The 14,226-nt window shown below is 36.5% G+C and overlaps 1 protein-coding gene across 3 annotated transcripts in view; it reads left to right on the top strand.

Moving 5' to 3' along the window:
• The window catches only part of mroh1 (maestro heat-like repeat family member 1), a 152,450-nt gene that overhangs the window by 33,805 nt on the left and 104,419 nt on the right, over window positions 1–14,226 (top strand). For all 3 annotated transcript variants that reach the window (XM_051936041.1, XM_051936040.1, XM_028818100.2), the window contains exons 7-12: window positions 1,440–1,591; window positions 1,683–1,823; window positions 3,471–3,563; window positions 3,904–3,982; window positions 12,142–12,255; window positions 12,456–12,529. In XM_051936041.1, coding sequence (XP_051792001.1) covers window positions 1,440–1,591; window positions 1,683–1,823; window positions 3,471–3,563; window positions 3,904–3,982; window positions 12,142–12,255; window positions 12,456–12,529 — 653 coding nt within the window. The remainder of the gene's footprint in view (window positions 1–1,439; window positions 1,592–1,682; window positions 1,824–3,470; window positions 3,564–3,903; window positions 3,983–12,141; window positions 12,256–12,455; window positions 12,530–14,226) is intronic.

The raw sequence follows: 14,226 nt of genomic DNA, 5'->3' as shown, positions 1-14,226 counted from the left end.
CCCGGTGCTTCTTCTCTGTTAGCGTCTCACCTGCTTCTCCCATGCGGGCTCTGCAACAGGCGAGACACTCTTAATGCAGCTGATCTTCTCTACACCGTCCTGCTTCAGCTGTTTGGCTCGCCTGTTCAGCTACACGCGAGCCTGCGCTTGCCTGCCTGCCTGCCCCCCCATCTCTCTCTCTCTCTTTTCTTTTACTTTTTCTCCCCTTTAACCGGCTCGCGCTTCTCTATATATGCGGGGAGGACATGGCAGCTGCAGCCCATCAGCCACAGGAACAATCATGGATGTGGGCAGTTTCCCACCTGTGCACTTAAGTGAGAAACGCAGACACCGCAGATCGCGGCTCGCAACTGCTACCACGCCCCCTTGCTAAGCCGCGAGCTATACCCACAGCCTGGCTCGTGGCTCGTTAAGCGAACCAATGCTCGTATTTAGAGCTGAATTTTTCGCTCATACTTTCCTCGTATTTTGAATTTCTCGTATACAGAGGTGCTCGTATCTCGAGGTTCCACTGTATATATATATATATATATATATATATATATATATATATATATATATATATATATATATATATATATATACACATCTGTACTGAGTACACACACACATTATATATATCTATCTATATATATATATATATATATATATATATATATATATATAATGTGTGTGTGTGTGTGTACTCAGTACAGATGTGTCGTCTTTTCCCAAAAATTAATGAGCTCAATTGTTGCAGATAATATGATTTTTCTACTGTAGAATGGCACTTCATGAGCGTAATCTATGCAGCAATATGAATGTAATTTATTTGTAATAAAACTACTGCTATTTTGTGTTTTTTCTACTGGTTTACCTTTATTGCTGTCAGTACTCACCCTTGCTCTCCACGTCCCTCTAATAGTTTGTTCAGAATGGAATATTCAGAACTTGATGACTTAACATTAAATTTTACATACAACATCCATATAAATAAAAAAGTGTGGTCACATTCAAAATAGGCATATTTAAATATGATTGATTAAGAAGAGTAAAAGTACAAAAGTAAAACTGTGTGTAATATATATGTAGCACAAAGTAAGTCATCTTCTAAAGAAGCCATATATCTATTAATCAATTTTTTAGAAATTAAATCTTATAAATAACAACTGTTTAAGAGTTAAAATGGTAATTTCTTATGATTGCATTATTCAAGTTACCAATAAAAAGTAAATCTGAATTTCATTATTATATAATGCCACACATATGAAAAAAACTAAATATATCTTGAAATTAGGCAGAATGACATTTGTTTCAGTGCAGTTTCTTAACTAAGAGACATTAACAAAGATACTTTTTTTTCAACTGATAACACACTTTGTAGATATGATGTGTTTCCCTTTTTACTTTGAACCTTTATGCTCAATTCTTATAACCTTAAACTATTTATTTATTTTTAGCTCTTGGCCATTTTAGTGAGAGCATTTTAGAATACCTTGCAAACCTGGACAAGGCTCCTGATCCCACAGTGAGAAAGGACACATTTTCCAGTGAGATATATGCTGCTTATGACATGCTGTTTAACAACTGGCTGCAGAACAGGGAGGCTAAGGTATTATATTAGTAACATACAGGTATTATATAAGTAACATACAGATGAAGTGATGTTGCCTTCTGGCTGATTATTTTTCTTTGTGTTGCAGTTAAGATTGACTGTTGCGGAATCTTTAGGACCGATGGCTCAGCTAATGCCACATGACAAACTGGAGGAACAGCTTCCCAAACTGATACCTGCAGTTCTGTCTCTTTATAAAAAAAACCCCGAACACTACATAATTAGCAAGGTATGATGTGTAATTATTTATATTCTGAAATAATAATTTACCTCTTAATGACTGTGCTGATACATTTGAAAAATGTAACTGTTTACACTAAAGACTAATCAAAGAAAATTTTCATTTTTTGTAATGATATTTGAGGAAAAAGTATACACTGAAGCACCACATCAACAAATCAGCACTGTCTGACAGTTAATTTAAAGGAAACAGTCAAAGTAAATTAAAGAAATGCATTTGCTGCACCAAAATTGCTCTAAAAATGTATTACCGCTAGAATAAAATGTTATTCAAGGTAATTTTGTATTTAATTGTGATAATGCTTCCTAGATTATACAGTATGTTTTTACAGTTATTACAGTGTGGTGGCACCATTGCATTTTAGATATATCATTTATAATATGTCACATAAAGTCATTTTCTAACCCACTTAATCCAGACCAGGATCATGGTGGGGACTGGAGCCTGTCCCAGCTAGCATAGGACACTAAGCAGGAACAAACCCTGGGAGGGGCACCTCATTTATAATATCTCATAAAATAAAATAAACATGAAACAGCTTTGGCCTGTATAAACCTATTTGTTTTATACACGGCAACATAAGATCAAACAATAACAATTATATTTGTGGAAATGGTATAAAAATAGAAAAGTTGCCATGACATAATTATTGGCATCCTTTACAGTTATTCAAATCATTTGATTCTAATTGCAGTGAAATTATACTCACCTGTAATAAATTACCAGTAACTCACATGACATGATTAACCAATTAACGGTGGCTTTAATGTTTAAAAATGTTCAGTTTCATTCTATGTTTTTTAACAAAATTACAAGCATTAAGAAAGCTGTCTAAGCAAACACTATTATTGCAAAGCTTAAAAATGCAAATGTGCACAAGGTGATCTCTTGACACTTCAGAATTCGTGCTGCCACATTGCACCATGTTAATAAAAAGTGTGCTGCTCATGGAACTGTCAAAAACCTCCGAGGATGTGGTTTGAAGTGGAAAATTAATCGATGAAGTCTTCAAAACTTGGTTTGATCAACTGCAAAAAATGTCATTTAAAACATTTAAAGATTCTTTGCCCAAACCTACCTAAAGAAACCAAAGACCTTCTGGGAAAATGAAGTAGAATGATGGAACCAAAGTAAATCTATTTACTAATGTAGACAGGCAGTTTGTTTATAGGCTAAAAAAGGAGCTTACAAATAAACATACACCCTACCTATAGTTACAGTATGTATTTTGGAGGTTCCATATTGTAGGTTTGCCTTGTGGCCATCTGTTGAAGGTCTTCAACGTATTAAATTAATCATGAATTTACACTCACATTTTTGTTTGTATATTTTTTGTTTTAAAATTATAAAGAACACAAAAGTATTTTTTAATAGAAATGTATTTCAAGGTTTGCAAGATAAGAGTGGCTGACTATGACCATTTTTATGTCCATTATTTCAGGTGAAAAAGAAACCAGGGTGTGTTTGCTCCAAGGTTCCAAAAGTATTAGCAATATGAACTTTTGAAACTGAAGTGTGTTATCTTAGAAAATTAAATATTCAAGACCTTTTTACTTGAAAAATATAATTATTATATGTTTTAGTGAGAAAGTATATGTGATACTTCTCAAAATTATGTTCTCTTTATTTACACAGAGCCTCTGTCAGATTTTGGAAGCTGCAGTAAACATGGGTAGTCGGGTTTTGGAAATGCAACTTGATAACCTATTAAGTCATGTACATCAGCAGGTAAATGTCTCTTTTCTTTGGTAGTAAACTTCAGAGAAGATATAATCTTGAGTTACCTTGGAATTCATAATTTGCATATGCTTCAGATGAATCTGATGTATAGGGTAGTGAACATTGAGGCTTAATAGCTACTATTGGGAAATATGTTTGTGTGTTTCATTTTGTGTTCTTTCTTTTATCTACATTGTTTGTAATGCTTGTTACATATTATCATCATCTTTATTTGTTGGCTATCACACTGCAGCTACAACTCATGTATACATTTTTAATGTTTAGCTTTGTTTATTAAAAAAGTAATTATAGTTATTTTCTTAATAATAAATTCTATGTTTCTCTTCAGGCCTGTACTCCAGTTGATTATACTAACTTACCAACTGTGAAGAATCATAATGAAATACTCCGTTGCTTCAGTATTTTAGGTAATTTGTTTTATTATGTTGGATAAAAAATTTATGGTAGATTTTTATGCACTTTAAGTTGTTATGAAAGGTGTATCAGTCTGGATTTTTATTGCTGAATCAGATCATATTTTTTCCCCACCCTGACTGGCATTTGTCTGTCAGTGCACCCTGTTTTAAGCATCAGGGACAATTGAAGCTGATATACTTGGGCAGCACAATTGAGATGGTTTTACTATTTTCAGTGTATTGTGAGTGTTATGTATATGTGTATATGTACTGTATACAGTGGTGTGAAAAACTATTTGCCCCCTTCCTGATTTCTTATTCTTTTGCATGTTTGTTACACAAAATGTTTCTGATCATCAAACACATTTAACCATTAGTCAAATATAACACAAGTAAACACAAAATGCAGTTTTTAAATGATGGTGTTTATTATTTAGGGAGAAAAAAAATCCAAACCTACATGGCCCTGTGTGAAAAAGTAATTGCCCCCTTGTTAAAAAATAACCTAACTGTGATGTATCACACCTGAGTTCAATTTCCGTAGCCACCCCAGGCCTGATTACTGCCACACCTGTTTCAATCAAGAAATCACTTAAATAGGAGCTGCCTGACACAGAGAAGTAGACCAAAAGCACCTCAAAAGCTAGACATCATGCCAAGATCCAAAGAAATTCAGGAACAAATGAGAACAGAAGTAATTGAGATCTATCAGTCTGGTAAAGGTTATAAAGCCATTTCTAAAGCTTTGGGACTCCAGCGAACCACAGTGAGAGCCATTATTCACAAATGGCAAAAACATGGAACAGTGGTGAACCTTCCCAGGAGTGGCCGGCCGACCAAAATTACCCCAAGAGCGCAGAGACGACTCATCCGAGAGGTCACAAAAGACCCCAGGACAACGTCTAAAGAACTGCAGGCCTCACTTGCGTCAATTAAGGTCAGTGTTCACGACTCCACCATAAGAAAGAGACTGGGCAAAAACGGCCTGCATGGCAGATTTCCAAGACGCAAACCACTGTTAAGCAAAAAGAACATTAGGGTTCGTCTCAATTTTGCTAAGAAATATCTCAATGATTGCCAAGACTTTTGGGAAAATACCTTGTGGACTGATGAGTCAAAAGTTGAACTTTTTGGAAGGCAAATGTCCCGTTACATCTGGCGTAAAAGGAACACAGCATTTCAGAAAAAGAACATCATACCAACAGTAAAATATGGTGGTGGTAGTGTGATGGTCTGGGGTTGTTTTGCTGCTTCAGGACCTGGAAGGCTTGCTGTGATAGATGGAACCATGAATTCTACTGTCTACCAAAAAATCCTGAAGGAGAATGTCCGGCCATCTGTTCGTCAACTCAAGCTGAAGCGATCTTGGGTGCTGCAACAGGACAATGACCCAAAACACACCAGCAAATCCACCTCTGAATGGCTGAAGAAAAACAAAATGAAGACTTTGGAGTGGCCTAGTCAAAGTCCTGACCTGAATCCAATTGAGATGCTATGGCATGACCTTAAAAAGGCGGTTCATGCTAGAAATAGAAAACCCTCAAATAAAGCTGAATTACAACAATTTTGCAAAGATGAGTGGGCCAAAATTCCTCCAGAGCGCTGTAAAAGACTCATTGCAAGTTATCGCAAACGCTTCATTGCAGTTATTGCTGCTAAGGGTGGCCCAACCAGTTATTAGGTTCAGGGGGCAATTACTTTTTCACACAGGGCCATGTAGGTTTGGATTTTTTTTTCTCCCTAAATAATAAAAACCACCATTTACAAACTGCATTTTGTGTTTACTTGTGTTATATTTGACTAATGGTTAAATGTGTTTGATGATCAGAAACATTTTGTGTGACAAACATGCAAAAGAATAAGAAATCAGGAAGGGGGCAAATAGTTTTTCACACCACTGTATGTGTGTATGTATATGTATAAATATATATAGTACAGTAGTGCTGGGCAGTATGACCAAAATTGTATATCACAGTATTTTTCAAAATTATACCGGTTTCACGGTATTGAACGGTATTTTTTTCCCATGCATGAGTGGATGTTAACAACATTTTCCACTGCAATTACTGGCTAAGAATAACCTACTCCACTGTCATGAGCATTATACAATGTACAAAAAAACATTTTAATGTGCACACAAGTATTAATCCAGGTTTGCATGGCCCCATAAAGTGATAGTTTTCAAGGGGGTGGCACTAATGAAGAGAAGGAATCACATTGCATGACAGATGCAGTCAAAATATAGAGCCTTTTTATTGAACAAAGTTTGCAAACAACTTAAACTAAAATTTTGACAACATATTTTCAACCATCCAAAGAGGCATTTAGACTTAGTAAATATCCAGAGGTGCTTGTCAAGAGTTGTATTGCACTGAACATGTCTTAGAAAAGGAATAAAAAGTAATTTTTTTTGTAAACCAACTACACTTTGTTAATGTTAACAATCTCTGTCCACTGACACGTTAAAGTGACTTTTTAAACAACTTTACCATCATTAAACTGCATAATATTTAAACTAATAAATAATAACAATAATAGTGCAACTTCCAGTAATAATACTATTACTTCCAAGACTTCAAGCCCAGGTGAATTATACAGTATTCACCAAAGTAAAATAAAATAAAACAAAACAAGTGCAACTTGGTGGTGACATCTTTACCAACTGAACCATCATTATGGCAAACTGCATTAATATGGACCTTGCTTCAAGCTAAGCTATATACATAAATAATAAAACTGCAACATGCATTTATAATGCTATTTGTGTTATAGCCCTACAGAAGTGTATTAGGACCACGGTAAAGAAAAAAAAAAAACTATATGTCGAGAATAAAGTCGACATGTTGACTTTATTCTCATAGTTTATTTCGTCATTAAAGTAGAATGTCGTAAACTAAACTTCATCCTAAAATCAATGTTTAATTCACTAGATTTTCTCAAACCCCATCATAAGTTATGTAGCACATTAAGTGCTTTGTGTTAAGTGTTCCCCGACCCAGTTGTTAATCGCTACGCTCTTAAACTGACTTCCTCTTGCACTAAGATGAAGCGCAGGCACCGATCGCCGCACAGAATACATTCACTTCATGATATTCCTGCTCTCTGTAAATGTAGAATGCTAAGATACATTTTCATGATGAAATGCATTAAAGCAGGTATTAAACATGCATGGTAGTGCTGCTCCCTTGCAGTAAGGGGTCCCCAGGTGTACGTTCAATGTAGAGAACTTTATGGCAGGTGTGACGAGGCTCCAAAAAACTGGATGTATGAATGGGTATCGCACAGGTTTAACTTAAATATTGTGTAAATGTTGGGTTTGTGATTTGGTGGTCAGAGACACGAATACAGAATTCAATGGATGTTCTTCTGAGCGGGCTTTCTTTATTGCATACGTGCTGTCTTTGTCTGACGTACCAAACTCCCAGTTCCTATCTTTCCTTTTTCTTTCTCCACCTAACCAATCATCCATCCATCCATCCATTTTCCAACCCGCTGAATCCGAACACAGGGTCACAGGGGTCTGCTGGAGCCAATCTCAGCCAACACAGGGCACAAGGCAGGAAACAATCCCGGGCAGGGTGCCAACCCACCGCAGGACACACACAAACACACCCACACACCAAGCACACACTAGGGCCAATTTAGAAACGCCAATCCACCTAACCTGCATGTCTTTGGACTGTGGGAGGAAACCGGAGCGCCCGGAGGAAACCCACGCAGACACGGGGAGAACATGCAAACTCCACGCAGGGAGGACCCGGGAAGCGAACCCGGGTCCCCAGGTCTCCCAACTGTGAGGCAGCAGCGCTACCCACTGCGCCACCGTGCCGCCCCCTAACCAATCACCACACGATAAACGTCTTTGTGAAATTAACACTAGTTATAAACTCAGACTTCGTTATACATGTTTAATTATGCCATCCATTCAGGGTTGCACGCATCCCAGCAAGCATTGTGTGCGAGGCAGGAGCAAATCCTGAACAGGCGCCAGCACATCGCAGGGTGACTACGAGCAACACATACACTAGCAAGATTAATACAGCATAACAAAACCTAACATCCTACATGACTTTGAAAGGAAACTGAAGCACGCTGAGTAAACCCACCAGAAAAACATGCACATTCAAAGCAGGGAACACCCGGGACTCCATTGCTGCGACGTAGCAGTGCAACCTCCACGCCACCATGCCCCCACATGATTAATACATGCTGTAATGCATTTCATCATGAAAATGATACCAAGTATTTATCTCAGCATTCTAAATGTTCAGACAGCAGGAATATCATGAAATTAATATATTCTGTGTGGTGATTGCAAGAGGAAGTCAGTTTAAGAAGCACATAACGATTAACATGGCTTGGGGAACACTTAACACAAAGCATTTAATGTGCTACATAACTTATGACGGGGTTTGAGAAAATCTAGTAAATTAAGTATTTATTTTAAGAAGGAGTTTAGTTTGCAATGTTCTACTTTAATGACAAATTATGAGAATAAAGTCAACATGTTGACTTTATTCTCGTCATAAGCTTCAAAATTAAAGTGGAAATGTCGAGAATAAATTCAATATGTCGTCACACTATTACACAGTACCCAGGTACATTACACAGTATTGAAAAAAAAAAAACCAAGTACAACTTGGCTTGCAGTATTATCCAGTAGTATAGAAACAGAATTCACACATTTGAACATAATGGTCCACATCTGACCTTTTAAAACCAAAGTATCTCCAGACAACAGACACGGCTTCTTTTTTCGGCAAAACTTCTTCTGTGTAATCATGTTCAACCTAATCGTCTGCTATAGCTTCAGTTTCAGAATGTTCTCTGTCCATTTTCACTGTTTAATACCTCTACTAACGCATGTACTCCGTTGCATTCGCGTTTAGCGGTGCAGCAGTGAAAAAGGTCCCCCCTTAAACAGCTGTTTAGGCTATTTAAACCAGTGTTGCGGTATAAGAAAAATCCATATCATAACAAACATAAAAAACGGTTTTTGGTATGAACCGGTATACCGCCCAGCACTAATACAGTATATAGCATATATATAGGAAGCAGTGCAATGTATTTTGTCGAGGAAACAGGAAGACAGCAAATGAGCAAGACTGCATTAACAACATGCTCAGTAGGCTACCCTGTGTGTATCACCCTTAGCTACAAAGCATTCCATTGCATCCAAGAGGTCCAGGACTGATGAGGCCAGGAAAAAAATACCATCTGCAAAAAGAATAGAGGAAACACATAGGTTCTCAAACTAGGGATCCCACTGAACACACAAAATGAGGTCGGGTTCCACAAGAAGCACAGTCATAGACTTTTTCCAGATCTGCAAAGCACATGTAGACGTGATTTTCAAATTCTCATGACAATCAAAAAGCAAAGAGTTGGTCCACATTTTATGGCCAAAATGGAAGCCTTATTATTCTTTGTGGACTTGAGGTTTGTCGGTCAAACACAGAGTATCTGTGCTGCTGTATCACAGAGAATCTAGGGACAATGATTTTTCATGAACCAAAACACACTCTCTTCTCCCTTTTCAAGAACTGGTCCACCACTTCGATTTGCCAGTGCCTTTTTTACATCTTGACAGCTTTCCTAGTGTCACAAAAGCAAACCACAGACATCAAAAAGGTTTGGGGCAGCCACTCGTATGTTGTGGGTTGAATTGGTTGTGATGTTCACAGGTTTGAGCCCAAACAGAACTGATTGTAAAATGAAAAAATGGCGGCTTTAAAGCCAGAGACAGGAAGTGACATCATCAGGACTGGAACCAGAAGTGACGTCATCGCTGGCGCCAGAACTGGGGGTGATGCCTGGAGGCGTTTCAGCTGTTTCCCAGTCACACTTGTGTGACACTAGCCACTCGTATTCAGTAGTGAGTTTTAGGGATACTTCTATGACAGGCATCATCTGCCTTCTGGCTACAGCAGCATCCAGTCCAAAGGTGCTAAACACAGTCCACTCAGTCTCTACATTCTTGACCTCTTCCTAGATGCAGTCTCAAAGGTGAGAGTTCTCTTTGATTCATTTGAGACTGTCATGAATGTCTTCAGTGTATTGTTTCTTGTCTGGCCTCTTTTGTTTTACATAAGTTTTCCTGTCAGGCACGCATGTTACCATACAAAATAGTCCTAAAGATCATTGAGACACAGAAGTCTTCCACAATCGTAGGAGGAGCAGTGAATATTTTCTTAGGTTATTTTTGCTTAATCAAGTGAGGAAATCAGTTACACGCATGTAGTTGTCTAATTGTTTTACAATGAAAATGTCAAAAAATATGTAATGGATTATTAAGAATTTTCAATTGACTATACAGTTAGTGTTACAATCTTTGTAAAGGTGAAGTAAATGTTAGAACATTTATTTTCTTTGATAGAAGATTTGTAAGCAATGTAAGGTTGAGTTATATTTTTAAACCTCCTTAGCATTACATTTTTTCTCAAAAAAATGTAAAAAAAGTTGCAGGTTTTGGCTTGAAAAATTGCATTTTTATTAACTCTCATCTTTCTACTGTAAAACATGAAAATCACTAAAAGTACGAAGTCAGAAATGTAGAAAGTATAATAATGATACTATTACTACTACTACTAGTAATAATAATAATAATATGAACAGCACACTGCACATTTGCGAGTGACACAAACATCACTTTAGGATTCACCAGAATCTCTTTTGGTTTCACTGCCTGAAGACAAATTCACTTCATCATCACTGCTGATGTAAGGCGTTTCTTATGAGACACCATTATGAGGATAGGAGAAGACGCATCTGCCTGGGTAACGCTCGGGCCTTGCGCTTATGCAAGCCACACCTGTACCGTTGCCAGAGTAATGTTTGGCACTAATACTGTTGTTATTTTTACAGCCCAAGTAAACCTCTGGTCTTACGTGAGACGTGTCTGTACCATTGCTAGAGTGACACTTGGACTACCACTTTTAGCACTGTTTTTACAGCCCAAGTGACGTTTGGCTCAGACTCTAAGGAGGTTAAGTTGTTGATTGCATGACTATGTAATAACTAGAAGGCAGTGTGGTGTAGTCACTAAGGAACTGATCTCAAAACGATAATATTGCTGGTTTGGTCTCTAGCTCTGGCTTTAGTGTATGACTATTTACCTTTACCTGTCTTTGCTCCTACAGTTAAAAGAAATGTCAACAGTTATACAGTTTATCTTTAATTGTAAAGTGCCTTGGGATGGTGCCCATTGTATAAAGGCACATTATACAAAGTACAAGTTGTTTGTTTAGATGATAAGATTTTTTAAAACCTTGAATGCTTAGAGGACAGCTCAGTGGTTTAGTGGTTACTACTTCTACCTCATTGGTCCAGGAACTGTAGTTTAATTCTTGGCTCAGTCACTTTTATGTTATGTTTGTAAATTCTCAGCGTCCTTATGGGATTTCTACTGATAGAGCAATTTACTTTCACGTTCTGTAGACATTTATGTGTGTGCTGGTTCTCAAACTAGCATCCTGTTTAAGGCAAATGGCCTGTCTTAAAATAATTGCTGCCAGATTCCACTTTTGTTTTGAAAATGGATGAATATGTGTGTATAGTATAATATAGTTCATTTACTAAACTGGGTAGAAATTACCTGCTATACATTTTTAGTTATGAATAAGATATCAAAATTATAATCTATATTGTAATAATGGTGGTTTTTTTTTTGTTCTACCAAAATATAATCAAATACTGGTTACACTCAAATTTAAGGGAGGTTAGTCATTATTTGAACCTGCATTTGATTAATGTATCTGATTTTTGTCTCTAATATTGATGATTTATATGGTACATTTTTGTACATATAGTAAATACAGAATATAATTTATCTTTCAAAGTGACCGCTACAAAGATTTGGACAGCTTGTTAGTAATTTTCATCTGTGGGGATTTTGCTATAGAAATATTTAATGTCTATTTTAAATTAAATGTTATGTAGTGGTTATGTCTTTCAAGACCTTTTAAAATGCACTTGAGTGTAATGCCTATATTAGTCAGGTTTATTTAAATCATTATAATCTATATTCAGTGAAATCCTTAAAGTTTTCTTTATGATTCAGCAATAAAATAGTGAATTTTCATTACAGTTAATTTAATGCACATGAATAAATGAACGATCAGTAATATATATTTTGCTTTACCAATTCATTCTGTTCTTTTCCTTTCAAACAGCTACCACCTTTCCTGACCGTGTTTTGGTATTTATTTTACAAAAACTTGACAATAGCAATGAACGCAACAGAATGGGAACTTTGGCAATTTTGCGTCATCTCATCAATTCCACACGTAAGTATTTAGAATACTTTGGATTATCTTTTGTTCCATTTTAAAGACTGTAAGGTATAAAGGCACATCAGTGTCTCTCTGCCAGTCAAGTACTTTCCAAACTATTAATTAAATAAAATGAAAGTTATGTGAAATATCTTTTTACCAGTGACAAGAAGGATGCAGAATTAAGCCTTCCCCTTATATTGTTTATCTTGTAGCATCCATTATGGAAACAAAGAAGTCCCTTGTTCTGTCCTCAATAAGGCAGCCATTACAGGATAGCAGTAATAAGGTAAAGGCCTCATTCTTCATTATATATGGCGAATAATATTTATGTGATGGGCTCATCTTTGTTTTCCATGTGTGAATTTTCTTTGTCCATCTTCTCCTGAGTCACAGGGGCCAAAGCCACTTCTGGCAGGAATTAGTCCGAGATGGAATATTAATGCATTGCAGTGCACATTCATATATATATATATATATATATATATATATATATATATATATATATATATATATATATATATATACACTACAGTTGGAAAGTTTTAGAACACCTCAGCTTTTTCATTTTTTTTATGGAAATGCAGATAGTTTAATGTCTTAATGTTTCATGAAATCAAAGCATAGAACAAATAAACAATGGCAAATAAAAAATAAGTCAAGGCATCATTAAGTGTACAAGATTTTATTCAAATTATCAAAGTATTCATTTTTTGCTTATATAAGAGCCACACTGTGGTAGCCCATTTGATTCAGAGTGCCGGTCACTCAGTGCAAGTCATCAACTCTTCTTCCAGCAAAAGAACCTCAGACCATCACACTTCATCCTCCATTTTTGACAGTTGGTGTCACACACTGAGGAACCATCCATTCACCAACTCGATGGCATGCAGATGCCCTGTGTGATGAACCAAAGATTTAAAAATTTGATTCATTAGTCCATAACGCTTTCTTCCAGTCTGCAGTAGTCCACTGCATGTATTTCAAAGCCCTGTTTTGTCCTTACTGCCACTCGCCCTGTCAACCCTGCCGCACAAAGTCTCCTCTTCACAGTGGAAACTGAGACTTGGTTTTTTCACGTTGTGGCTTTGGGTCTGCCAGGGCTCTTTTCCTATCAGGTTTTTTTTTCCAGTTTCCAATTGCCTTTCCAATTCTGTAGGACACCACCATACTCACTGACCCTTCAATTCAAAGGGTAATAATGCTCTCTCTCATTTAATTTATTAATTGCTGTTTTCTTGCCATTATCACTGGATTTTACAACTTTCTAAGATGTAGAGGATGTACTAACACAGACTGTTCCAACTCTGCTTTAAGATAGACAGAGGGTTTTAAGTAATCAACAGAACACAAGTGCAAATTGTTTGCTTCAACTTGCAAGGCTTAATTTAATTTAACTGCTGCAGTACATCTATAGGTTGTAACTTATTAGTTGTTCCTGGAAGAAGGCACACTTTACAATAAACTGAAATTTACTTGGTTCAGTTTTTGCTAACCTAAACTTCAAATATGAATCTCTGGCAGTTTGCTGCTTACCTTTTCATCCTTTTAGGTCATTCATTGTATGTTAACTGATTACATTTGAAGAACAACTGGAAAAACTGAGGTGTTCTAAAACTTGTATATTTATACATTTGTACTTGTATACATTTGGAATATAATTTATGACATCTTTTTTGTGTGTGGTAAAAGAAATGTTCCAAATTTTCCAATTTTGGTGGAGGGGTTACAAAGTGAGTTTTAAAGAATTCACCCTAGGTGTACTGTATGTAAACTTCTGACTTCAACTGTATATAACCATGGGGACAGGGTCATAATTTTGACTCAGAATATATTTATATGTTGTAAGCATCCAGAGTATGATTTGACAATTTTGAGAGTGATGCATATTTGTGTTTTTGTGTGTGGGTATCAAAATGTGAGCTCATGGGAACAATAACTGCAAAACGAAAACTCACTTCAAATGAATCTTTGCACTGTTATTAG

This window comes from Erpetoichthys calabaricus, chromosome 13, assembly GCF_900747795.2.
Source record: "Erpetoichthys calabaricus chromosome 13, fErpCal1.3, whole genome shotgun sequence".
Taxonomy (NCBI): domain Eukaryota; kingdom Metazoa; phylum Chordata; class Cladistia; order Polypteriformes; family Polypteridae; genus Erpetoichthys; species Erpetoichthys calabaricus.
This window is presented reverse-complemented; position numbering and strand designations above follow the sequence as displayed.